Consider the following 26,930-nt stretch of genomic DNA (forward strand, 5'->3'; position numbering starts at 1 on the left):
TTTTCCTTTTTCTTTTTTTTTTTAAAACTATCTTTTCCTCCCTTCTCCCTCACCTCATTTTTTTTCTCCTCTTTCTTCGTTTGTCCTTTTTCTCTTCTACCTTCATTCTTATTCCTTTTCTTGCCCCCTTTCCTCCTTTCCCCCTTTCTCTCCCTCTCACCTTTTTCTCTGCTCTCAATCTTCTCACATTTATCTTCACTTCCTTTCTTTCTTCTTGTTATATAATTTTTATTTCCTTATTGTACTCCTTTTCTTCATGTAATTGGCCCATGGCGCCAGAAGTGGCGTCTTTTGATTGAGGAAATGTGAAGGCCCGGAGCCGGCACGTCACCCGGAATGCGATGCAGCTCCTCTCCAAATGAGGGGCGGCGCGTCACCAAGTATCACACGGAGCTCCGCGATGGAGTATGGCGCGGCTTTAACTCACTCCAAGCTGCATCAGAACTTCCGTGAAAGTGTGCGGAGCAGCAAGACGGTAGGAAAGATAGTTCAGGAGGTAAGAATATGTGCTAGAAATATAGACTTAATGCATATTTATAATTAGATGAGGCGGAGCGGCTCGTCTAGGCGGCCATCTTCTCCGGCGTTCGGCCACGCCCTCCATCTGGGTGTTTCTTTACTGGATGCATATGGCGGATTAAAGAAGCCACAGCATTCTATGTGAAACTCATAGAAAATGTTTGCCCACATTCAAAGCTTTATATCGAGTGATTTTAACGTCACAGCAAACCACAATCTTAATAGGCAACCCTGTTCTCCCACGGGCCATGCCTACCATATTAGATAGGATAGATTTCCTTGATATTTGGAGGCTGGAGAATGGCAATATCAGGGGCTGTACTTTATATTCAAGTTCACACAAGATATACATACTTTTTGGATTGGAGGATCGCGGCCAGAGCCTTTTCACCGCAGGTACAGGCATTCAATATCCTACCATTCTTCCGATCTGACCATGCTCCTGAATTGTGCTAGCCTTCCCCCATAGCCATACACCTCCACTAGGTGGGAACTTATTTTTCTATGCTGACATATACAGCTATATGCAAGAGCCTGATAAAGGCAATGGACACATTCTGGGAAATAATTATTCGCCGGAAGTTCCCGTTGGAATTTGTTGGAATCCTTTTTTAGTAAGGGATAGCCCATGCCTCTTTGGTCATGGAAACATTACATTCAGAGACACTGAACAAACATGATGAGATAAGTGCTCTGTGGCCCCTGACTTCTTTTTAGGACTAACACGTACACACCAAATTCAAGGTTATATGCTCAGAAAACCAATTCGCTAAGTCTAAAAAAAACTTTCTTTGTGAAAGGGGACAGACCATCGAGGAGGCTAACATAGTCCCTAAAATGCTGAGAGTAGAATGGTATCAGAATGGTATAGAATGTTAGCATGCGTCGCATCTAAATAGGACTTTGAATGTTAGCATGCCCGCACCTAGGTGAAACTTGAATGTTAGCATATGCCACACTTAGAATTGTGGATATTAGCCAGCGCCGCATCTGGATGCGACTGTGAATGTTGGCATGCCCTCACACCTAGATGGAGTCCTAAACATTGGCCTGCGCCATATCCAGATAGAATCGTGAGGGTCAACAGGTGCCACACTTAGACAAAACTGTGAATGTTAGCATGCTAAAGGTCAGGTAACCCACTAACCAATACAAGCTCAAACTCTGCATACTTATCTCACTCAAAAAACTCACACAACCACCTCTCGCACAACAAGCCGCACGCACTTCACAAGACTGCAACAACACATAAGCCGGAGCAACAGCACACGCGGACTGAGAGCGATCCGATACCTGCACCAAAGCTCAGCATCTGGTGTATACCGAGTTGAAGCTGCCAACAGAACACCCCTCCTCTCACTATCCTACTCCCTCTTCACCTTACTAACCCATCCCACCTTATAATTTGCAGATCCGCCAGAGCGCCTGGGGACCAATTCCGTTGGTGACGGTGCGCGGTACAAATACCTTTAACATTTAACATATCTGAGATTAACGATGCAGTGTGGGGGCCTTATTGCAAACACTTTGGGCATTAATGAGCGGTTTGTCTCTTTTTGTAAGGACCTCTTACTTGTGATCTCTTGTCCTGAATTTAGCTGCATTTGAAGCTTTCGTTAATGGTTCAGACCTACATAAAAGCAACTCCCAGAAGCAGACTGGAAAGTTCCAAATGCCCAACTGCTGACAGGACATTATGGTCGAAATTAGGAGCATCAGAAGGGTTAGACAGCAAGCACAGAGGGGATTGATAGACACTTTTAAGTTAATCAAGTCTACCTCTCCTAAGCGCCATCAGGTGTTTCCTGTCTGCTTTGTAGAGGATGTATTTCCAGCCTCGATGTTTGAAGCAACAGTCATACTTGTTTTACACCTGGAAAAAACCCCTTCAGAGTGTGGGTTGAACAGACCCATCTGACTAATAAATGCTGATACTACAATATTAGCTAAGGCCCTCACAAGACTAGCTCACCTGGAGCAGATGGGCTTCATTAGGGAGAAGCAAGTACAATATATGAAGGGCCCACAATTTGGTGATTGTGTCCAATGACCCTTATCACGCCATTCCTTTCCTCGTTGCTGGGAAGGCATTCAATAGGGATGAGTGGGATTACCAATTGAAGACCCTGTCAGGGTTCCGCATCAAAGGACATTTTGAAAGATTTGTGAAATTGGTAGATCCAAATCCTATGGTGTCTGTACAGTAACAGGAAAGTTGGTCATACCTTCCCCAATTCGGGGAGGAAACATTATTTTGTTTGTAAAGACTCTGAGGGAAGGGGACAACAGCAGGCAATGTTTTATCATGTAGCCAGTTTTGACTTGTGATATACGGCCGGGACTTACAAATCAAGGCCTTCGTTTATTGCTGCAAAGTCATTACCTCCGGGCCAGTCACAGCCAAGTCCAGCAGTTTAACAACAGTTAGGCAATGAGATGGATGATAATTGCCCGGACTGGCTTGGTGTAATAGAACATTCATTTGACAGATAGGGTGAAGGCCAGGGGCACTTATGGGCTTTGCAGGTTGGTGTGGTGCTTGTCCTGGACTCTGATCAGATGGGATCTCCCTTCTCCCACCTGAGCCACTGTGCATAAATTAACTCAATCTGCAGGGTTAAAAACGGAGCTCTCCCAGCAGAAGATAAATCAGCCCCATGCCCTTAAGCTTGCAACTCAATTCCTAGCAGTGTTGTTCACGGATGGGTCTAGCCAAGCCTGTCAGTACTGGGGTGCCTAACTCACAGCTGACCTCTGCTAGCAACTTGCCTTTCCCACGCTGCTGCAGCTACGACTATGCACCTGCTGGGACAGCTCTGACAGTGGCCCTTTTGCCATCACTTCAGCAGCCTCTGTAACTGTGGCACTGTTATGTTATGTTGATTTATATCGCACACCGATATCACCCCGTGGGCGGTCTCCAGGTGCTCACGTGGCTCTGCAAGAGAAGTGAGCGGGGTATGTTAGTGGGGATAGGATAGGTTCAGAACCAGGCGGAACTGGAGTCTGTGTTTTGCGTGTGGGTGTTGGTTCGATGCGATAGATCCCGCCTGTTGTAAACGTATGGGTAGTGTGGCGTCACGTGCCCTTACGAAAAGGGTCACGTGACGCGGGAGGATTAAAGGAATCACCGGAACTGGCGTGACAACGCCAGTCCGGGTTTAAGCATCGCAACAACGAGTCGTGTTTTATTGCGCTGCGGCTGTTCCCGCGCAGCGCCCCTGAACCGGCCCGCCCGCGCCTACCAGTCAGGGCCAGGCCACAACACGAACATCACACTGGCGACGAAGCTAATTTACGAACCCGACGCTGACCCGTGCCTCCTCCTCACGCGGAGCCGCGCACCAACGCCCGCACCGACGCAACACCCCGGACACAGCCACGAGCTGCGGATGTCACGCAGCTGAACATAACGCTGTGCACAAGTTGGTCGAAGCCCGGCAAATGCTCAAGACAGGGGCTCCCACACGCAGCAAGGATAAGGCCGTTTAACGCTCCTCCTGCACCTCCTGGAGAAGTCTGGCAGATCAAAGCAGGTACTGCGCAGCTGTATACAGGCCGGCCGCGCTGCCCCTGCGATATTAAAGTGTCACTCTCTGCACCACCACCCAAGGCCTACGCCCCAACGCTAGGAAGAACACGCAGAAAACTGACATGTCCAGCCCAAGCACCAGCCCCGGGAGGACCAGCATGAGTCCATCCTCCAGGAGGAGCCTCTCCAATGAACACCCCGACCCAACACAGACATCATTCATGCCGCCGTTTGACCCATTCACCACGGGCGCTGCCATTAGATGGGAAATCTGGCTCCAACAATTTGAGATGCACCTCGAAGCCAGAGATATTACCATGCCAAAGAAGATGCGCACTTTCCTCCTACTCAACATCGGAGCAGCGCCCTGCGCCTCTTCAATGCCACACCTAACCGCGGCAACGCAGACAACTATGACGCAGCGAGATCTGCACTCACAAACATGTTCAAACCCGATCTCAACCCAGACTACGAACGTTTCCACTTTTGCATGCCGAGGCAGCGGGAGAAAGAGACAGTAGACAAATTTCACGCTCGCCTTCGCGAAATGGCTGTAGGCTGTAAGTTCCCGGACGAAGAATTCGCCATCCGTCTCCAGATCATCAACGGAATATCCTCTGAAAAGCTGAGAAGGGCCATACTATCGGAACGAAACATACGCCTGTCGCGCATCTTCGAAATGGCGCGCCTCCGCGAGCAAACGGAGGACCAGGTATCGATAATGGAAGCAGCAATCCAGAAACTACCATTAGACAGCCCTGGACCCGCGGAGGACGTAGCAGCTATCTCCAGACGCCAGAACATTCGCACGAGGCAAGATTGGAAGCCCCACCCATCACAGGGGCGGGACAAGAGCTGCAAATGGTGCGGAGGCCCGTGGCACAAAGGCGATTCCTGCCCCGCATGGGGGTCCACGTGCAGGAAATGCAATCGCCTCAACCACTTTCCCGCGGTCTGCTTGAACCCGCCTGACAAAGACTATGCACCGCGCCAGACGCAAGAACGCCGGAAAAAGTTTGTGCCCAGAGAATCCTCCCACCAACAAGCACGCAAAGGAAAAGCCAGGGACATCGACGAATCCCAAAGGTCCCCAGACTCGAGCGACAGCGACGACAGCGACAGCAGCACATCCCCTGAAAGGAAAGACAAAGGAAGACGGAAAAAGGGAAGCAAACGAGTACACCGCATACACCTCATATCTGCAGTAGAACCACATCGGTCATGACAGAGGAAAAGACCGTCGTGCACCGTTCTCTCCAATGGAGAACCACTGAAAGTGGTCATCGACACTGGCGCAACAGTGAACGTCATGCCAGTGGCAGCATTCAACAGACTTCACCCGAAACCCAACCTCCAACAGAAGAAAGTCAGGCTATATGCCTACGGATGTAAGAAACCCCTCCCCGTGCGAGGGTCGTTCAAGTCAAACTTCGCCCACGAGGACACCAACTGCCGTGCACGCATATATGTAGTAGACGCCGGCTGCGAGACGCTACTGAGCTGCAGAACAGCAGAGAAGCTGAAGCTAATACACTTCGCCTTCAGCCTCCAACACGACGAACTCAGCTACTACTAAGACGACACAGAAAGCTATTCCAGGGCATCGGGTGCCTCAAGGGGAGAACCATCAAGCTTCACATAGACCCCACCATTGAACCAAAAGCAGTTCGACACAGACGGATCCCATTCCACCTGAGAGGCGCAGTAGAAAAAGAACTGGCCAAGCTCGGAGAAGAAGGGATCATTGAGAAAACATCCGGACCAACTCCGTGGGTCTCACCCATGGTTGTAGCACAAAAACCCAAACAGCCGAACGCAGTAAGAATATGCATAGATATGAGGCTTCCCAACGTAGCGATTGGGAGAGAACGCCATGTAACCCCCACGATCGATGAACTCATCGTAGACCTCACCGGAGCAACAGTCTTCAGTAAACTTGACCTCAGATCAGGCTATCACCAGCTAAGTCTATCCAAAGAGTCAAGATATATTACCACCTTTTCGTCTCACCTCGGCCTGATGAGGTACAAACGGCTCAATTTTGGAATATCTTCTGCCGCAGAAGTGTTCCAACATGAAATCCGCAAAGTCATCACGGGATTAGAAGGAACCACCAACATCAGCGATGACATCCTTGTATACGCCCCAAACAAAAGTGAGCACCATTGACGCCTAGCGGCAGTCCTGAAAAGGCTCGAAGATGCAGGCCTGACACTCAACGCAGAAAGTGTGAATTCAGCTGGAGTGAACTATGCTTCTTTGGCTACATATTCAGCGCGGAAGGAGTATCCCCCGACCCGTCGAAAGTGCGATACATAAAGGACTCCAAAGCACCACAATCAGCCTCCGAAGTGAGAAGTTTCATGGGGATGGCAACCTACTGCGCATGCTTTATCCCCGACCTCGCAAGCATTGCGAGCCCGCTCAGAGAGCTAACAAAGAAAGACGAGAAGTGGGAGTGGACCGCAGCTCATCAACAAGCGTTTCAACAAATCAAGGACACTATCTGCCTCCACCACCATGGCCTTCTTCAACATAGAAAGGCAGACTGAACTCCTCGTTGATGCCAGCCCAGTTGGCCTAGGGGCAGTGTTGACCCAAACGGATAACGAAGGCAAAGTGTTCCCCATCGCATTTGCCAGCAGAGCACTCACAAAACCTGAACAGAACTATGCACACAGAGAAGGAAGCTCTAGCCATCTTGTGGGGATGCCGACATTTTAAAGTGTACCTGCTAGGCAAGCAGGCGAAAGTGTTCACAGATCATAAACCCTTGATCCCGATCTTCCGAGGCTCTGCCCCCCACCCACCTGCACGCATAGAAAAATGGATGCTGCAGCTACAACCGTACAACATCGAGGTGGAGTATCGCCCAGGATCGGACAACCCGGCAGACTACCTGTCCCGTCACCCGAGGCCAGCTACCGACAGTGAACAACACCACGCGAAGGAGACCGATGAGCATGTCTGTCACGTAGTTGCCTGCGCAAGACCGAGAGCCCTGACACTGCAGGAAGTGGTGCGCGAGACAGAGGAGGATACCATCCTACAGCACACAGCCGCAGCCATCCATTCCGGCAATTGGAAAAACTATCTCATGTCAATAGCCCAACGCACAACATCGGCACAGACCAAACTCAGAGCGCTGTTCGGGATCAGACACGAACTCTCAATAGCCCCAGAAGGGGTGCTGTTAAAGGGGCACCGAATCATACTACCAGAGTCCCTGGAGGAAAGAGCTCTCAAGTTAGCCCACAGCGGGCACCAAGGGATCGTAAAGTCAACAGCATACCTCAAGTCTAGGATGTGGATGCCGAACATGCAGCAAAGAGTAGTGGAGTTAGTAGAGTCCTGCGCAGCCTGCCAAGCATCCAGGAGGCCCGAAAACCCTGAACCAATCAGCAGTGTCCCGAGGAGCTGCACACGCTGGGACGCAGTCAGCATGGACCACTGCACCATTGCCGGAGAAGGCTACCTGTTCGTGATAATCGACGAGTTTAGCAGATATCCGGAAGTAGAGCACGTAGCCTCTACCAACGCCGAAACCACCATCCTCGCACTGGAGAAGATATTCGCTACTCATGGAATTCCGAGGAAAGTAAAAAGTGACAACGGGCCCTCCTTCACCAGTCAGGAACTACGTGAATACTTTAAAGAAGTGAACGTCAAACACCAGCGGATCACCCCGAGATGGCCCCAATCAAATGGAGATGCTGAGCGATTCATGGGGTCGCTCAACAAAGTCATCAGAATTGCCAAGGAACAAGGGCACCCGTGGCTGAAGACTGTATATCGGTTTTTGAGCACACACAGACAAGCGGAACTCCCCGTACACCCCCACTGGACAGCCCCAGAACCTGACATCCCAGCAATAGATGCCAGACGGCTAAGGCGGAACGAACAAGAGAGCATCGCCAGGCGAGCCTGCCACCGAGAACTGACCCCAGGAGACACCGTCATCGTCAAGAACCGCGCACCGCCCAAGAAGATGTCCCTAAACTTCGAAGTGCGACCATGGACAGTCAGTACGACCAACCATAGCATGGTCACCGCCACCCGAGAGGGAGAAACCGTGACAAGAAATGTGTCGCACTTCAGGAAAGTACCTCCGGAAATGTGGGAAGAACCATCAACGCCCCCGAGAGAAGACGAAAGAGAAACGCTGCGGACACCTCAAGGACCGACACCACCGGGTAGTCTGGCCACACCAAGAGATCTAGACAGACCGCACCCACCTGATGAGAGAACCGAAGCGGAAGCCACCAAGAAAGACATGCCCAAGGAAAGAAGCACCCGCTACCGTCTGAGAGAAAAACCCAAACCGTCATGCCGCCTCCAGGGGTATGTATTAGACAGAGTCTATCGTCAGACACCCACGCCAAGATGAACCCTGAAAGCAGTGAATGAAAGCAGGTGCATTATATTGTGTATTATTTCGTAGGTCGTATCAGTTTACAATAGTTGTTGTTAATTGCTGTTGTTGTTAATTGCTGTGCATATATATCTCCAAGTTGGGGAGGAATGTGGTGTCACGTGCCCTTACGAAAAGGGTCACGTGATGCGGGAGGATTAAAGGAATCACCGGAACTGGCGTGACAACGCCAGTCCGGGTTTAAGCATCGCAACGAGTCCTGTTTTATTGCGCTGCGGCTGTTCCCGCACAGCGCCCCTGAACCGGCCCGCCCACGCCTACTATTCAGTGCCAGGCCACAACACGAACATTACAGGCAGGACTCAGTGCCTCGGATGTGTGAAGGCGTTTGTGTTGGGTACGTGGGTCACATGAGGTTGGAGTGGGGTTGGAGTCGCACGCACTGGTTAGTTCTATCCATAAGGGCCCAGAGTCACAGAGGACTGCTAGGTGTTTTTTTTTTTTTTTTACTGTGGCACAGTCACAGTATTGGTATCTCAAGCAGCTCTCGTAATGTGTTCCCTGAGGCCCACACAATGTTCTGCAGGTACAACTCAAAACCTCTCTCCTGCAAGTATTGTTAAGCACTTTCTGGGACAGCTCTGAAAGTGAGCTTCATCCTAAAACGGCAGCAGCGTCACTAATGCATGCACTGTTGCCCATACAGCGCTCGACCAATGCAGCCCAAGCCTTGCATCACTTCCTGCAATGGGAATGACACACAGCCCTGCCAGTGCACCTCATACAGCAGAGCGTCAGATACCGCCACGCACTTTCTAGGTCAGCTGACCTCACGGCAGCATGCAGCAGCCTCTGCAATGCAAGCACACAGCTCTCTGTCATTGCACCTCAAGCCTTGCAGCACCCCCTGCAACGCCTGCACTGAAGCTCACACACAACTCTACCAGTTACCAGTGCACCGAATAGCCCGCACTGCTGCTGGTGCGCACTTAACAGGCAGAGCCATCCTCCAGTAATAATCAAATAAAATACCACATTTCATTTGGCACCTGCACATCACATGGCTTATAAATGGACACAAAAACCTGGCAAGACAGTGCCACAGGAGTAAGATCTTGTGTCATTACTGTCTGAGCTGACCAGTGAGTTAAATGTAACAATGCATCGTTTCATTTGCAAAAAAGTAAGGATTACAGAAGATCTGCGTTTTAGAGTTAAAATATATTTTGCCCCCAATGAAAATGGGAATTGCGTTTTTACTCCATAACAAAAGATTTTAAAGGATAGTTCCGGGACTTTTTTTTTTTATTGTCCCTACAGGTCGGCCATGTGTTTGTAAGCATAAATCGGTAGATCGTAGAAAACTTTCCTATGGACCTTACCCGACTTTTCGCCCATTATCGCACTCGAAATCAGCCTCCATTTTGTGATAATACTATCATTTCCCCACATCTACCTGGCTCACCTGCCTTTTCGGCACTAAATCAAATCCCCCGCCCCTGAAACAGACTTCATCAAAACATTCATATTCCCCGCCTCTATCCGTGACGTGACTGTGCTGCGTAGGCAAACGCGCCCAGGCGTCTTCTACGCGACTCCACACAGAACCCGGAAATCAACACAGATCAGCTCACAACACAGCGCGCCACAATTCGGAATATGAAACTGTACTTTGAAATCAAACCGCAAGATTGTAAATGTGGTAAAGTACATTTATTTGACATCAAATGTTTAGAGAATATTCAGCGATTTGCATTTTTATTTGCTCATGTTCCAAAAAGTTCGTATTGAGGAACGTGATGGTCCTTTGCTGTACACAGGGTCTTAGAGCATCTCACAATACAGCGCCACAATTCGGAATGTGAAACCGTGGTTTAAAAGCAAACGGCAAGATTGTACATTTGGCAAAGTACATTTATTGGACATCAAATGTTTAGATAATATTCAGCGATTTGCATTTTTCTTTGCTCTCGATCCAAATTAGTTCGTTTTGAGGGAAGCAATGTTCGTGTGCAGTACACAGGGTGTTGGTTTACGATAAAAATAAGCTCTTCGGTCGCACTGATAATCGCATGGCTGTTCCAACAACGAGGCACTAGGCCATCACAACGGTAGGTATGTTGCATCTAACCGTTAGTACCGCGTAAGGGCATACTTGTACTTGGCGATCGTCCCATAAAATGGTCAGGGTGGTAACGTTGTTCACGCGGAGAAGCAACTGGCGGCTGTAGAAGCCGTCCGCCGGTGTCTGGTACTCGTGACACAGACAGTAGTGAATGATGTACCTAAAAACATAAAAAATGAAATTAGTCTCACCATCAGATCCTTATTAAAATTATTCATTTCATAGCGAGGACAGCGCTACTGGGTGTACACAAGTGTTTAAAGGCGTGGCGAGGCAGGGAGGGGGGGGAGTGGAGTACAAGGTAAGTAGCATAAAATAATAAATAAATAGGGCCAGCTGGTGGCAAGTGCAAGGTAAGTGCAGAACAAGTGCTGGGAAGGGGGGGCTGTAGGATACTGAGACAGTCCCCCAGTGCAGGGGTTGACAGGGAGGCAGTGCAGGTGGAGAGTGGAAGGGCCCAGGACCGAGGTCGCAGACAGTGGACCAGTTGTAGCAGGGGAACAGTGGACCAGTTGTAGCAGGGGAGAGGGAGAGAGAAAGCAGAAGCAAAGAGGAAGGTTTTGAGGTGCTTCAGTAAAAGCAGATGTTTCTCCTCAAGATAGTGCGCGGTAGAAAACAATATGCCACATAGAACGAACAAGTACAACTGAACCCGTCTTTAAAGCCACTGTATAGTAATGAAATTGCGGTATAAACTCATCAAAAGTTACTTACATTATATTTGCATTTTCCATTGTGTCTCTGTGTAGGGCAGACCCGAAACACCACTCCTTCTTTGCCGACGTTACTTCTTCTAATGAACGAGGCTCATCGTTTCGTTTCTGAAATTTTATTCATTATCTTTTCTTAGTCTTTCGGGATGGTCCCGGCCTGCCAAGGTCAAATCACAATAGAACCTTATACTGGGTCGTGGGCCGTTCCGCCACCCGAGCAAAACATCAAAGCAGCTGACCTTCACTTTGAGCAAGCACACATTTCTAGTTAGCTGCAGTTAGTGTAAGGGCATCTTGTCTGCGTGCCTTTTTTTTTTTATTGTCCCTATGGGTCGGCCATGTGTTTGTAATACGGAAACATTCTATAATTTTTGTAAAAATGATTTATATTACTGTTTGGTTTAATTTAATGCGCAAATGAACAAATTACAATCATTTAAACCGTGATGTGTATTTCTCAATGAGCTCTGCTTTAGGTGGACATGGAACAGAGGCAATGTTGGGTGGCAATGCAGTTGTCCCCTGCATAGGTTCGTTCACCACTCCATGTATGTGCCTATCGAGGACATCTACGATAAGTCTCTCAATAAACTCATATTGCATATCCTCAAACACTGGTTTGATCACCCATTGTTTACTTCTTTTAGTGAAGGCCTTATTGTAGCGAAGCGTCCCTAAAGTTCCGGTCGTCCTACTTTGTTGACGGCCAACATTATGGTTATGTGCCAAGACCGCTAGAAGAGTCCGATTTATCATGCCTTCCATGCCAAAATGCAATCTTTTGGGCCTGTACTTTAGGCACATATTGTGGAACACCTCCAGATCTCCTGTGTGGCAGAATTCCGTGAGTCCCCTCAAATCTCTTGTTATACTTTTATCAAATACAATCTTTTCAATGGCCTTGTGAGTGGGTGATGAAGGAATCAACCACTTCTTCTTCCGTGCCTCCTCTGTGGACAAATGGCCATGTTCACATTTGTGGAAATGTTCATTTGTCGACCATCGATGTACGTTGCTACAGTGCAACATTACTGACCGCCATTTTTCCAGTAGAATTTCCAACGACCCTTCACATGTTTTTGAGCTCCACCAAAGATGGTTGCTGATTGACTTGGACCACTGTGAAATACCTTGCATATCTTTTTTTTTTCCTGCAGCCGACAATTTTTTATTGATTGTTTTTGCAAGATGCCATACGTCAAATTGGTGATTTATATTTTTGTACTCTTCTCTCATTGTCTTGGCAATTGAAACGTGTCTGTCCGTGGCTATCAGGTCGATCACCATTCCCCGCGATTGTAGTTCTTGCAATGATGCTACAAAGCCAACTTTCTCCATGGCCACTGAGGATGTACTTTGTGACACCTGCACGACCACCGAACTCACAATTTTCTTACTTTCCATGTCCTGAAAGTGGTAGGTGCAGTACTTGGCTGAAAATCCTGGGCTGTCGCACTGTCCATCACCGGCTAGCCTGAAGCGTTTGCCCGCGAATGTACTTTCCATTGATATTTTTTCCATTCTCCAAGCTTCGCTGATGGCTGGAAATAGATAATCGGTTTGGTATTTGTAGAACTGAGTTTTCGCAATGAAATGGATTCCCACAAACTGAAAGAAATACTGTAACTTTTTAAAACTTGAACCACTAAAAAGTGCGGCCGCTGCACAAAGTAGATTGCCTGCTGGCAGTTGCCCCAGCATGGGTTGTGCAGACCATGCGAACGGATGATATTGTGTACAGGTGGCATGTATTTTAAGGTTAGTGCCTCGAATTGCACGAGTCACATTAATCAATGGCTCCCCACATACTTCCCCACCAACCCAATGCCCACATTTCATCATCATAATAATATCCATCAAACAGCTATCGAATACAATGAATTTGGCCTCTTTCCTTATACTGTCACTCTGCATCCCAGCTGGTTCGGCCTGTAACGTTGAGGACATGTCACTCGCATGAAAGGTACAATCTCTGATATCGTCTTCCGCTATGCTGAGTGATATTGATGGTGTTTCATTGTCGTCCATGTCATTCTCTTCCACTGCAACAACTCTTCCTTGTCCGGAGATGGGAGAAAAAAACAATGTCTTCAACTTTCGCGCGCTCTTATTTTTTGCGGGTGTGGATTCTGTGAATTGATCTCCGACTGCATCCAAACTACCAGGAGGACATTCACTATCAATGGCTGGTGGTGGTATAGCTCCGTTGTCAATCACTTCATATTCTTCCCATTGGCACGATGCATCTCCAGTCTCAAGTCCCTGCCAAAAGGTTTGACAAGCAACATCTCTCGTTCGCTTCACTGTCTGTGTAGATCTAGTTCTTACACCCACTCGCAACTAGAGGACAGATTAGAAAAGGGATGTTCAGTTTAAACACAACTTACAGTATTGAACTATTGACAGTGAAAGACAACATAATATAGTGAACAGGACACTAACCTTCTTTTGCTTTCTTTTCTTTGAAACTTTCTTGCCTCGAACTTCAACATCTGGACGCTGTTGCTCCGACTCGTGTGTGCATGTCTCCACTTCCTCTCGCGCTGCAACGACTATTTTCATGATAAGCACATCCATCACTCACTGAGGCTCCATCGACTCCCTGAAACATAGAACTTTCATTAGTATGTATAATAATATTGAAAACACAAAATGTACTTGGGGACCAATACCCATACGTACATCTCAATAGCAAAACACGAATGAACGCATTGTGTAGAACATTCAAACGACAATAGTTCACGCATTGTTGATCTAGTTAGATTGAACTGTCAAGATCCATACCTCGGGCTCCGCATAGACTTCCATTGATGATATTATTGAAGATGACGCTTCAGCAACTCCCTGAAACACAGTAATTGCATTAGTATGGTTTTCTATTTTGTTAAAAAGAACATAAACTTTCTGCAGGCGTCAACGGCTCATCTAAATAGACCTGCACAAATGATCAGTTGTCTAAAATAAATAATGGATATCTAAATATGATTCGATTTGCTCCATCGTTGGAAGTGTCACCACCCAGAGATCTGCATCAACTACTAGGGGTGATGTTCTTGTTGAAGAAGCTCCGTCAGCTCCCTGAAACATAGTACTTGCGTTAATAAAGAAGGAAGTATAGCGGATGTAATCACGTCATTTGATCTCGCATGATTGATCTGTCAGTATCCATACCTCGAAATGCATAAGAACATCAAGGGACGCTGTAACTGCGGTGCACACTTCTGCAAGCTGTTGCGCCGACCCGTAACTGCATGCTCCCCCTTCTTCTTGGACTAATGCTCCATCGACTCCCTGAAACATAGGACTTTCATTAGTAATGAACACAATATTGAAAAAAGAAGACACATAGGAGGGCGACGACAGAAGGACATACCAATGGCTAAAAACGAAAGAAACATTGTGTGTAACAATCACGCTACAAGAATGCAAGATCTGATGATCTCCATCGATGGAACTGTCCGGAAACGTACCTCGAGCATCTGAGTGACATCTACGGTTGTCGTCAATGCGTTGGACTCCTCAGCATCTCCCTGAAAGACAGTACTTGCATTATTTTGGATAACAATAATTATAACTGAAAACAAAGACTAGAGGACGAGTACTGTGGTGTACCTTTAGGTAAAATAATTACACGATAAATTAAAACTATTGATTTACATGCCTAAAACAAGTCAGTGTCAGAATAGCTAAGTAAGATTACCCGATAGGCGCTTGAAGTGGCTGATGACTGCAATAACGACACGGATGGAGAATCTTCCGCCTTCATATTGAGTGGATACATAAATGGGGAAATTATTGTTAGCTAATGCTACACACTACCGCAAGGCCGAGAGCTAAATCCGTAAACTTGACTCACCAGTGGAGGGATGTGGACGAATAGAGTGGGAATAGCGGTTGAGAGCAATTTTCGCCTCGCTCGCGGTGTTTTCTTCTTTATTAGCAATGATGTGGAGTACATGTCTGAGCTAAAGTGCCTGCTGCAGATGCGGTATCGATCACCCCTCTTGTCCGCAAAGACTTCTAGGACTCTACTTTCTAGCTCAGAGGCTGGATATCCGCAATATCGGACCCATTCTCTTATCTGATCTATTGTCTTAGGGAAAACATGCATTATAGTACCTTCAGATTTGTTATGGGTCTTCGAAGGGCAACCGCCAATGGAACAGGCAGGCATTATGGAAAGTTCTGAAAAGTAAAGATCAACAATTCTCTATGAATACCAATGTGTTAAAACATTAAATGACACATAAAAGGTTCAATGCAAGGTCCGTTTTGGTTCTTGGAACTATACACGTTATTCACATGCGGATAAGTATTTCAATAACTTTCAAAAAATAGAAAAAGTAATTTAACTAAACTCAGAACATGTGACTAGTTCCTTGCATGTACTGTCGTGAACGAAAAGAAAACATGGATGCAATTTGATGACTACTAGCAAATAGATATAAATTAAAAAATTGGACGCAAAATGATTATGGTACATGGACTTACCTTGACGAACAAACAGTTAGATGCAGGGATCAGAGTAGTTTCTTGTCGTAGAACAGGGAGCAGTTCACAGGTTGCAAACTGACGAGTTTGCTCAAAGTGGTCACGGAAGTTCACAGAGACGAAGAGCAGATAACCAGCACCTTCACGGGTTGACTAGCAAAGCGCAAAGAAGTTCTCATTAGAAATATGAAGTGGGTTATAAAGAATTCGAAACAGGGGTGTGTTTGTGAATGAATGACGTGTATATGTCGTGGCATTATGCGGATTGCAGGGGGGCGTCCAGCGTGAGGGGGGATGCTTGGCAGGAGACACAGGGTCTGGAGGTAGACATGGGAACAACAACCCATGCTCTATCGACCACTTTGAAGTGTACATGGTCTTTGGCACCTCTTGGCCTTTATCGCTCCCTGACAGCTCCACTTGCCAGCAGCACGAGTACCCCGGTGCGAACTGCCTTTGATAGGGCGGGGGGTGGATTGGGGCGGTGGTCGTGCAGACAAGACACAGGAAGACGCGTGAATGGAGACACACTTATGTGGATTGCAGGGGGGCGTCCAGCGTGAGGGGGGATGCTTGGCAGGAGACACGGGGTCTGGAGGTAGACATGGGAACAACAACCCATGCTCTATCGACCACTTTGAAGTGTACATGGTCTTTGGCACCTCTTGGCCTTTATCGCTCCCTGACAGCTCCACTTGCCAGCAGCACGAGTACCCCGGTGCGAACTGCCTTTGATAGGGCGGGGGGTGGATTGGGGCGGTGGTCGTGCAGACAAGACCCGTTTGCCGCAGGGCCTCACCAAGGAGAAGCCATCTAACTGAATGTAAGAGGATGGCTGCAGGATCTACTACATGGAAGGCAGGGGGGTGAGTTTATAAATACCTCACCCTCCCAGGAGAATATATGAGGGTCATCTCTGTACCCGGTGCCCAAAAAGAGGATTTATTATGATCAACCATATTTATTATTTACCTATAACCATGTTTTGTATCAATAAAATCCAACGGCTTTTTATTGCCAACGCTTGATGCCAACACACAAAATAATATATGTATGACTGCTGCATATATGGGCTCAACGGTTATGTGGATTGAAGGTGTGCGGCCAGCGTGAGGGAGGATGCTGGCCAGAGACATGTGGTGTGACAAGACAAGGCACTGGAAGGCTATTCAACGGAGACAAACTAGATTCATTTAAAAAATCAAAACAACCATTCTTAAAATATATGTTGGGCTTTATTTTAGATTTTAATTAAACAAATAATAAACATTACACATTGTAAAGTTGAGGTTGCAGCACATCGAGGGAAAATCTGCGGTATTGTCCACTGTCACTGGGGAAATGTTGTCTAATGGCAAGTACCGCACAGGCAGGTATTACTCTCCGAACGCGGTGTCCGAGCCTCCCGTGAAGCCACCAAGTGAAGCAACGATAGGCCACCAGCCTGTACCACCTGTGAAAAAGAAAGATGCAAACTGTATTAAACTGACAAAACTTTCTTATCAATGTCGATTCAGGTAACACATGTCATTTTTCTTAGAAAAAATTATATCTAGAAAAAGCACTATATGGAACCAATTTACATGCGTTCGAATGATATGTAGATGTAATTTTATATGTGGGAGACGACCATGAAATAGTAGTGGCATCACTGACATCACAAACAGAGTATACTTACTCGTTACTCGGATTACGCGGACGAACAGTGCCGCGAAGTTCGTGCATAAGCACCATCATCATCCTCAACACGGTCCGTGAGAGGCAGGCTTCCCTGAACTCTGGCAGCTCGGTGATGCATTGCGGACTTTGCTCGCCTTCCTGCAGACTTTGCTCGCTTTCCGAAATGTAGGCCAAGCACCCGGAATTTTCGCGGCAGCAGCAGTTCTCCTCCTCAGTGGGCATTAGCTCGCACCGATTGCACGTGCACCAGGTGGAGACGCCGTCCATGCGACATGGTCCAGGATCTTCATCCGTTGACTGGTCCTCCCAACTGCCGTCCGAATCCCCATCGTTTTCGCGTGCTTGCCTTTCCAGTAGTTCCTCCTCGGTGTACTCGGGCTCGTACATATACGGCATTATTGTGGCCATTGTGCGGTAAAGATAGTAAAATAATTTACAGAGATGGTACAGGTGTTCACACGGGCTACAAGCGGCGAAGGTAGCTGACCAGAGCACTGAAACGAGTCACAGAAAACTCAAAGTAACACAGAGAGAGGAATGGAATCGAAAATCTGCTGCTGTGTGTTGTGAAACGGTCTGTTTATACTTATTGGGGAAAGAGGCGTCCTGCCATTTCCATGGCAACACGTCAATAGCTGAGGCGCAGCGATTGTTGACACGAGACGTGCTTTGGCGTTGGGAAATGGGCAGTAAGTGTCTGCTGATGTCAGGCTCAGGGGAGGGGGATTTGATTTAGTGCCGCAAAGGCAGGTGAGCCAGGTCGATGGGGCGAAATGATAGGATTATCACAAAATGGAGGCTGATTTCGAGTGCGATAATGGGCGAAAAGTCGGGTAAGGTCCATAGGAAAGTTTTCTACGATCTACCGATTTATGCTTACAAACACATGGCCGACCCGTAGGGACAATAAAAAAAAAGTCCCGGAACTATCCTTTAATATTACATTTAAAAAATAGGACGTTTCTACTCCATAACAAAACATTTTAATATTACATTAAAAAAAATAGGGAGCAAAATATTTGCATTTCAAAATGTTACGTGGAGTCCTGACTGCAACGTTCTGCGGAGAGTTGGCCGTCGAAGATCCTGACAGGTAGGCACTTATTACTTTTGACAGTTATTTTTTCTTTAAATGGTCTTCCCACAATTTATCCTGTGCACCGATTATTAAGGCTGTCGGTGTTCCGTTTTTACCCATAGATACGGAAGGAAGTCACTGGCTCCCTTTCAGTAACTATTTGTAAACACGGAAATGGAAGTCTCGGACTTAGTTCCCCGTGTTGTTCATCTTGGCCAATGGCTGTAAAGTAGCACCAGGGCGGGGCTTAAACATGAATGGATTTCACTTGCAAGTTGACAAGGCGGCTGCAGAGATGCTGCTCAGGCCATCGGATAGTGGACGGAGGTTCAAGAACCCAGCTCCGTGAGCGTCCCATTGCAGGCATCCAAGCACTGTATTTTCATTTCAAGACATGCTGACAAATATTAGTTACAACTTAGCTTTTTCACAGAGCAAACAAATGTGGATAAATACAGATGGAAATGTTGATAAAAGAAATACCATAAAAAGCCGAGCCTGGCGTATAATATACATATTCTGTATGGATGTATTTGGGTGGAACGGTACACACCTCTTCAGGAAGTCCTAATCTCTTTGCAGGAATCTTGGGGATATAGTGCTTAAAAAGTCCTATCCCATCTGTGTAGTTCGCAGCAGCAGTTTCCGAAAAAATGGTTCCCTGTACAAACCAAAAAACATGCCAATTTAGATGCTTTGCGCAATGCTACTGCGTTCCATGTGCCAATTAGAACCATTACACCCAGCACCTGAGAAAAGCCATATACCAAGTGCCTCTCCCCCACTCTCAAACAGCCCATTACAAGACAATGCAAACACCACAGCACTGCAGACTCATCCAAAACTAACTGCATACTACCCCTACAAGAATCCTGAAGTGAAGGCTAAATACTCAAATCGGCAATCTCGCACACAGCCAACATCACAGCCAACCCCACCACCCACCCCGGAGGACCTCTTCATCACTGAGATGACACCCACCTCTGGGATATCCTCATCCCCAACGCCTACAGTATTCAAATCAGATAGGTCACATAGGACTGGTGGATGACCTGCCATCATCCACAAGCAAGTCATCCTAGACCTGCACCATGACGTAAATAGCCAACATCAGTTATGATAAGTCATTTATAACACGCCTGTACACAAGTGTTTCTAGGGGCAACAAGACAAGGAGGGGGAAACTGAGGGAGGACAAAACACTGATATTACTAGGCCTTGTGTCATTCAGATCGCGCAAGTGCAGGGAAGAGGGGGGGAGAAGTGCCAAGAGGAGCCGGAGGGGGGGGGGGGGGGGGGGAAGTGCAGGTGACTCAATAGCTGCTGCCAGAGGATGGCTCTTAGGTGCAAAGAGAAGGGACTGTAGGGTTACAGCTACAGACCCTTAAGTGCTGAACGAGCCTGGAAGCAGCGCAAGGGCAACTGGACATGCAGGTCCTTCAGAGCCCTATCTTGCTACTTACCCTCCACAGTCCCTATCACCTTCAAACGCGTTACAGACCACCTAAGCCCAACACATCCTTCATCATAGACTTCACCGGCCTGGTTAAAACGGGTCTCTCACAAACTACAATCTTTTTTGAGGACATTAACCTGCCAGTCAGCACTGCCACCGAGACCATGAAAGTGACACTACTCAGCCTACTTGACAACCTCATTCACCACACAACCACCCCAACTCGCAACAAAGCCAAAATCCTGGTCATCACCATCCGCATCAATTTATTTGCTGACAAACTTAAGAAAGGTTTGCCAAAGCCTGTACACCGACTGTAGCAACTCCCAAGAAAACATCTTATTCAGATGACACCTGGCCAAAGTACATCCTCAAGGCACTCCCAATTGAAGATATCCATATATCCTGGAATCTGCAATGCATACCTTATTAGCGGGACCTTCCCCCACCACTCGGAAAACAAGATAAATCCTACTGCTCTTCAAAAAACAACACTGGACCAGATTACCCCAGCACCTACTAACCCATCGGACAGCTTTCTTTTAAAGGCATATTGATGCCAGTGGCTTCACTACCAAGCTATCAAACATGCTTCAGGCTCAGATGCAGCACAGAGACAGCCACCATCCAAGTTGCAGATGATGCAAACTGCATCCACGACAAAGGACACCTTTGCCTCCTGGCATTACGTGATTTCTCTACAGCAGTTCATTAGGCCCTAATCAACATATTGCACAATTAAATGGAAATCCGAGGAACGCACTCCACTGGACACCAATGGGTTCACCCAGTAGCTGCCACCCTGTGCTAATAGCAAAGGATTTCATACAGACCTCCACCTCTGCTTTGAAACACAAATATTGAAGACAATTCAGACAGCATGGTTGCAACCATCCCTCCTGCAGAAATGCAAGCCCTTCCCCTACCAGACACCAACATTAGATTCACAGTACAGGCCTTGATCCCATTTCACCTGTTCTACCCACCACACCCTCCTAACCCCCATGAGAAGAGGCCTTCACATTGCTGCCTTGCTAAATGATCTCCACAAATACGATCACACTCACTTTACTGGCTACCCCTATAAGCACACATCCCCGCAAAGCAACCTGAATTACATACAAGGCAGCCATACCATCTCTTGCAGTTAGCACATCACGAGAAGTCAAAACCTTGCTAGACTAGAAATGGAAAAAAAGAAACAGGAAACCAGAACTCTTCATCTACACGGCAAAGACTGTGGATTCTCATACCTATTAGGCGTGCCCTCACTCTCATGCAGTTCAAAAAGGAAATTAAGTTCACCGTCTTCCTTGAGGACATTATTCACATCCTCTAATGTACACTCCACCACCCAATCTTCCCACCTAAGTATGCTTTTTAACCTATCACCCCAATATTCCACTCCAACTCCCTGTACACACTATCACATGCTCCCTGCTAACTTTAAACATTACCCATTACCTGGTACCTGACATGATATGCAAAATCGCTATCGTATCTTCCGGGAGGTCCCAATCTCAACCTCTCAGAAACCATACGTGAAGGCCGAGTGTCTTGACCTCTGGATGGAGAGCCCGACCCTCCTCTCACTAGAGAAGGTCCTCTCTTTGTGGAAGACATATTAGAGGGCAGATGGACATGTCCAGAAGGTCGGGGTACCACGTCCTCCTGGTCCAATCCGTGGCAATTAGGATCATGGATTACCTGAACTTTCTCAACCTCCTGATCACATGAGGAATGACAGGGACTTGAGAAAACGCATACAGAAGTGGAAACTCCCAGTCCACCACAAAGCCATCTTCTAGAGCTCCTCTTTGGGGAAATTCCCTGGAGCAGAACAGCTCGCACTTCCGGTTGATGCTGGTCGCAAACAGATGCACTTTACGGGTTGGCCAAAGAGTTAAGATCTCTTGAAGGACTTCCTGAGCTAGTTCCCACTGTTTTGTGAAAGAGGATGACTGTATGTATCCATGGACAGCTACTGGTCTCAGGGCCTCAAAATTCCGACAGATACCACACGGACAGAGTATTCTTGGACATCTATCCTGAAGAAGGCCACCCCACCAACTAGCACCAATCAACTGCTACTGATGGCCAAAACACTACAGTGTCGATCTATGACACAACGTCCTGTTCCACTTTGTTGTTCCACTTGTTGTGTGTTATGTTTTGAGACCCTGAGACCAGTATCTGTCCAGGGATACATACAGTCATCCTCTGTCACAAAACAGATTTGATTTATGAAAAGATTGTATATTTATGTGAGAATATTCTGTCAATATTTTAGAGGAAAGTACTGAGCAGTACCCCCACATTGTATAAACTAAAAACTGTCAGTTTTCTGTCTTTGGTGTGTCAAGAAGAGAACGTATCAAACAAATTTGTTTTGCTTTTGTTTAAAAAAATTAAATATACCATGAAAAAACTTGCTGTTTGGATCTCACACTCTGATTTTTTGTATTTAAATTGGTACATGAAAATAAGCATCCTGAAGGTCCAATGACACCAACCAATCCCGTCACCGGAGGGCCTGAAGGATCACAGAAAGAGTTACCATCTTGAATTTGTTTTTCCTGAGGAACGTGTTCAAGTATCTCAAGTCCAAGATGAGTCTCTGTCCCCCATCCTTTTTGGGAATAAAAAAAATATGGTAATTCCAACCCTTGTTCCTCTCCGCTACAGGCACTGGTTCTATAGCGCCTTTCTCTAGCAGGGGCAACATTTCCTACACAAGGAGTGGATCCGGTATCCTCAAAGAGTGTTTCCCTGGTGTATTGGTCTGAGGCTTCTTCATAAAAGGAAGGCAGTAACCAAGGGCTATTGCTTCCAGAGCCCAAGCATCTGAAGCAATGTCTTGCCATTCTCCTAGATGCTGAGACAATCTGCCCCCCACTGGAGAATTGTTACTCAAGCCCTCAGAGCGGGTCTGAAGCGGCTGTTGCAGAGGCCGATGGTAAAGAGGCTGCTGCTTGACCTAACTTGGCACCTCTACCTCGTCCACCACGAGGACATTGACTGGCCATTACTCTCGCCCTTCCAAATGAGGAGTAGTAGCAAAAAGATCTACCCCTCCACAGTTGCCCACTAGCCCGAAAAGGATGAGGTTGCCCAACGGTGGTGCCTAAAGACTTGGGAGCTGCCTTGGAGGCCTGCAACTTCTCAAGGCTCTCGTCAGCCTTGCTGCTAAAAAGATGAGACCTGTCAAATGGCATGTTGAGAAGTCGAGCCTGCACATCTGGTGCAACACCCGACTTCCGCAACCACGCAAATGTGCGCATCATGGTGCTCATAGCCATGGACCTGCTGATGCTATCTGCAGAATGCAACCCAGACTGGAGAGACTCACACATGGCTTCCTTGCCGTCCTTAACAATAGCTAGGAAGCCGTCCCTCTCCTCCCCTTCGGGAATATGCTCCGCTGCCGTAGAGATGCACTCCCACAGAGTCTATGAACATTTTGCAAGCGCACAAGTGGAGTTGGCCGATTTCAACGCCATACTCCCCGCAGAAAATACATTCCGCGCCCATCGATCTACGCGCTTATCGTCCCTATCAGGAAGGATGGTAGGGTATGCTGCCTGTTTCGAGATAGCCGTAGCTGCCTGGACCACCAGACTCTCGGTAGTGGGGTGCTGTGACAGGTAGCCGGGGTTGCTACTGGAGGGGCAGTATTTTCTTGTAAGAGACTTGTCAACCGCCGGATTAGTTTCTAGGGTCTCCCAATTCCTGGCCACCCTTTTTTGAAGAGCCACATGAAAAGGTAACACAGGATCCATAGGCGGACCCTTGTCCAAAATGTCCGTAAGATCATCCTGATCATAATGCGCTGGAGGTCGAGACCAGCCCAAATATTCCACAACCTTAGACATAAGTTGCCAATACAAGGAGTCGGCATGCTCCCCTAGTTCTGGCCTGCCGAACTCCAGCTCATGAGAGGTATCTATACCACTGGCATTATGCAAAGTGTCACAAAGATCTTGCATCCTACTCTCCTCTGAAATGAGGCATTCAGGCACATGAGGAGTCCCATACTGTAGTCCAAAAGTAGCATCCTCCCTCATCTGAACGTCCCTCCTCCTAAAAAATGGAAGTGAGGTTCCAAAAAAAAATCCTTTTCCGGTAGAGGGACACAGAGTTTCTCTGGAATGGAACCCAGAGGCTTCGAAATCATCGAAGGCGTGGACTTTGATTTAGCCACAGCCTTCCTTGGAGGGTCAACAGGCACTGGGGGGCTGAGTTGGTAAAATTGGCCGAGCTGGCATCAACGATTTCAGTGTCGACGTCAACAGTGGCGTCGAAGGCACCAAAGGCCTGACGGGCATCGAAGACCCGATGGGCAGAAACGACGTTGATGGCTTCAAAAGGTGTCAACGTCCTTGACCTCTCTCCACGTCTCGAGTGATCCTTCGATACTATGTTCGATCGAGACCTCTAGGGCTCTCGATGTGGATCACACCATTTACTCAGGCTTGAGGGTGCACGAGTGTCCGGCCGAGACCGCTCCTTGCCCTCTTCCACAGAAGGCGCGGACGGAACTCTGACCTGTTTGACAAAAATGTTTAGCATCTCGACAAGGAAAGCTTCCTACTCTGCCGGTGTCGGCTTTTTGGACAGGCATGTCAACCTCTCGGGGGTGTCACCTGACGAAGATGATGAGGAAGGCGACTGACGGTGCCTCCTCTTCGAGCGCTTCGATGAGGACAAAGAGTGGTGGGAACCACTACGAGGCCTCGAACGCTTGGCCTTCTCCCAACGAGGAGAGTCGCCCCTCGACTCGTCGGTCGAAGGTCCAGCAGGTCGCGATTTACAGGGTTTGGAAACCTTGCCTACCTGAAGCTTCCCCTTTCATTCCCACAAGGCCTCCCGGTCATCGACTGACACTTAGAGCACATATTCGTCTCGTGGCCCTCACCCAGGCACCACAGACAGACTCGATGAGGATCCGTAATGGACATCTTAGAACCGCACTCCTTACATTTCTTGAACCCGGTACAAGGGGTCGTCGGAGTTGAAGAGGAAGACATGGTCAAAAAGAAACAGCAAATGCTTTCACAAGTATGAGGCGCGCTGAGTTTCATGAAGCAAACACATTTGCGGAAAAACTGAACTGAGGCCAACGGGCGCCGTGCATGCTACTTATAACATCCAATGACGGCACCCTCGACGGAGGCCTTTGAGAGACATCGACTCGATGCCATCAATGCAGGGCGTCCTCTGCCGAAAAAGTTTTTTCCGAGGCAGCCGAAGCTGGACATTACATGTCAAAGATGAGGAATACGCTGGAGGACATAATCCATTCGAAATGGTCTTTCTTCCGTTCTTTCGAGGGAGTAGGGGCTTCACTCTCTAGAAGATTTTCATCATTTCGCTCCGAAACTCTTCCTGTTTAGCTGGGGAGTTGGATTTCTTTGATTCTCTTAGGTGAGGAGTCACTCGAGGAAGAATGAGACCTATGAGGTCTTTTCTTCGACTTCTTCTCATCCAGAACAGGACTGCGAGTCTTGTCCTTGGCCTCAAGCCCAGGGACCGTATCTCTCCAGGACTGAAATCTCTACACTGGCTCCCAGTGGCTGCGAGGATTAAGTTCAAAACCCTCTGCATTGTCCACAAGGCCTTCTGGGGCCTGGGGCCTAAATACCTGCAACTCTCTCTTCCTTAATATCTTCCCTCTCGAGCTCTTCGCTCATCCGCTTCCAACTCCCTCAGGGTCCAAGCAACGAGTTGGGGGTAGATCTCTCTCCGCGGCAGGGGCCTCCCTCTGGAACAGCCCTCCTGCCTCCCTGAGCCTTGAGGAGAACCATCTCCAGTTCCGGAAGCACCTCAAAACTTTCCTCTTTGCTTCTGCTTTCTCTCCCCCTCTCCCATGCTAAATTCCTGACAGAAATTGCACTGATTCTGCAACTGGGCCACTCTCACCGATCTCGGTCCTTGGCCCTGCCACTCTCCCCTTGCACTGCCTCTCTGGCAAACCCTGCACTGTGGGACTGTCTCTGTATCCCTACAGCCCCCCCTTCCCAGCACTTGTCTGCACTAACCTTGCACTTGCCACCAGCTGGCCCTTATCTTTTATCTTGGTATTCTACTATCCCTGTACTGCACTTTCCCCTACCCCTTCCCCTTGCACTTTTCCCTTCCCCTCTACCCATGTACTTGCGCGATCTGAATGACACCTGGCCTAGTAGGATCGTTGTCCGTCTTCCCTTTGTTCCCCCTCCCTGCCTCGTCGCGCCTTGAAACACTTATGCCATATCATATCATAAAATGGGTAATACGTGGGAGGAGACAATCCATTCGAAAGCTAATTTTGCAGTCAAATCCTCAAAATAAAAATATTAATAAATGGAACATTCAATTTCAGTCAACGTTATTTAGTGTAATTAAGAAAGGCATTTATAATATATTTTAAAGGGAAACATTTGTTTATTGTGCAAAGTTTCTCAAACTTTATTCTTTACTCAGCTTGTACCCAGTGGAGAGTTTTTGAGGTCGGCTTATCTGGCAATGTTTTTTTGAGGCCAAGGTATTTGCTTGCTCCTTAATCCATACTTTCTTAGACACTTGCTCACTCTTATGGATAAAGCAGCTTTTTCAAGCGAAAACATAAGAAAAAGATGCTGCTACTTACAGGGGCAACTGAGTTGATTCTCACTCCATTATGGGCCCACTCAATGGCTAAACTCTTGGTCAGATTATCGACAGCCGCTCTTGCAGCTCCTGTGTGCCTGTCAAAGATACACAAAAAAAAGGACAAGATATGGATTAGCGATCGCATGTTACTCCAGGTAGCCCTCTCCTCTAAATGCCAGTCTGCTATCCTGTAGACTGCTCCCCCCTCAGAATCTACTAATGTGAAACAGATTATGTAATTTATAGATATTGCCCAAATCCTGCACATTGCTCGGATGACCAGTCCTAGGTGTATGGTTTCACGCGTAGATACCACTACTTAACAGAATCGCAA

The 26,930-nt window shown here is 47.6% G+C and overlaps 1 protein-coding gene across 2 annotated transcripts in view; it reads right to left on the reverse strand.

Annotated features, from left to right (window-relative positions):
* The window catches only part of LOC138489145 (peroxisomal trans-2-enoyl-CoA reductase-like), a 394,101-nt gene that overhangs the window by 84,142 nt on the left and 283,029 nt on the right, over positions 1–26,930 (reverse strand). The window contains exons 5-6 of one of the 2 annotated variants that reach the window (XM_069616800.1): positions 26,595–26,691; positions 19,064–19,171 (exon numbers count right to left, since the gene is read on the reverse strand). In XM_069616800.1, the coding sequence (XP_069472901.1) occupies positions 19,064–19,171; positions 26,595–26,691 (205 nt within the window). The remainder of the gene's footprint in view (positions 1–19,063; positions 19,172–26,594; positions 26,692–26,930) is intronic. The other variant, XM_069616801.1, reaches the window with a different exon arrangement.

The sequence above is a fragment of the Ambystoma mexicanum genome, chromosome 9, assembly GCF_040938575.1.
Source record: "Ambystoma mexicanum isolate Mex_15411 chromosome 9, UKY_AmexF1_1, whole genome shotgun sequence".
Classification (NCBI taxonomy): Eukaryota; Metazoa; Chordata; class Amphibia; order Caudata; family Ambystomatidae; genus Ambystoma; species Ambystoma mexicanum.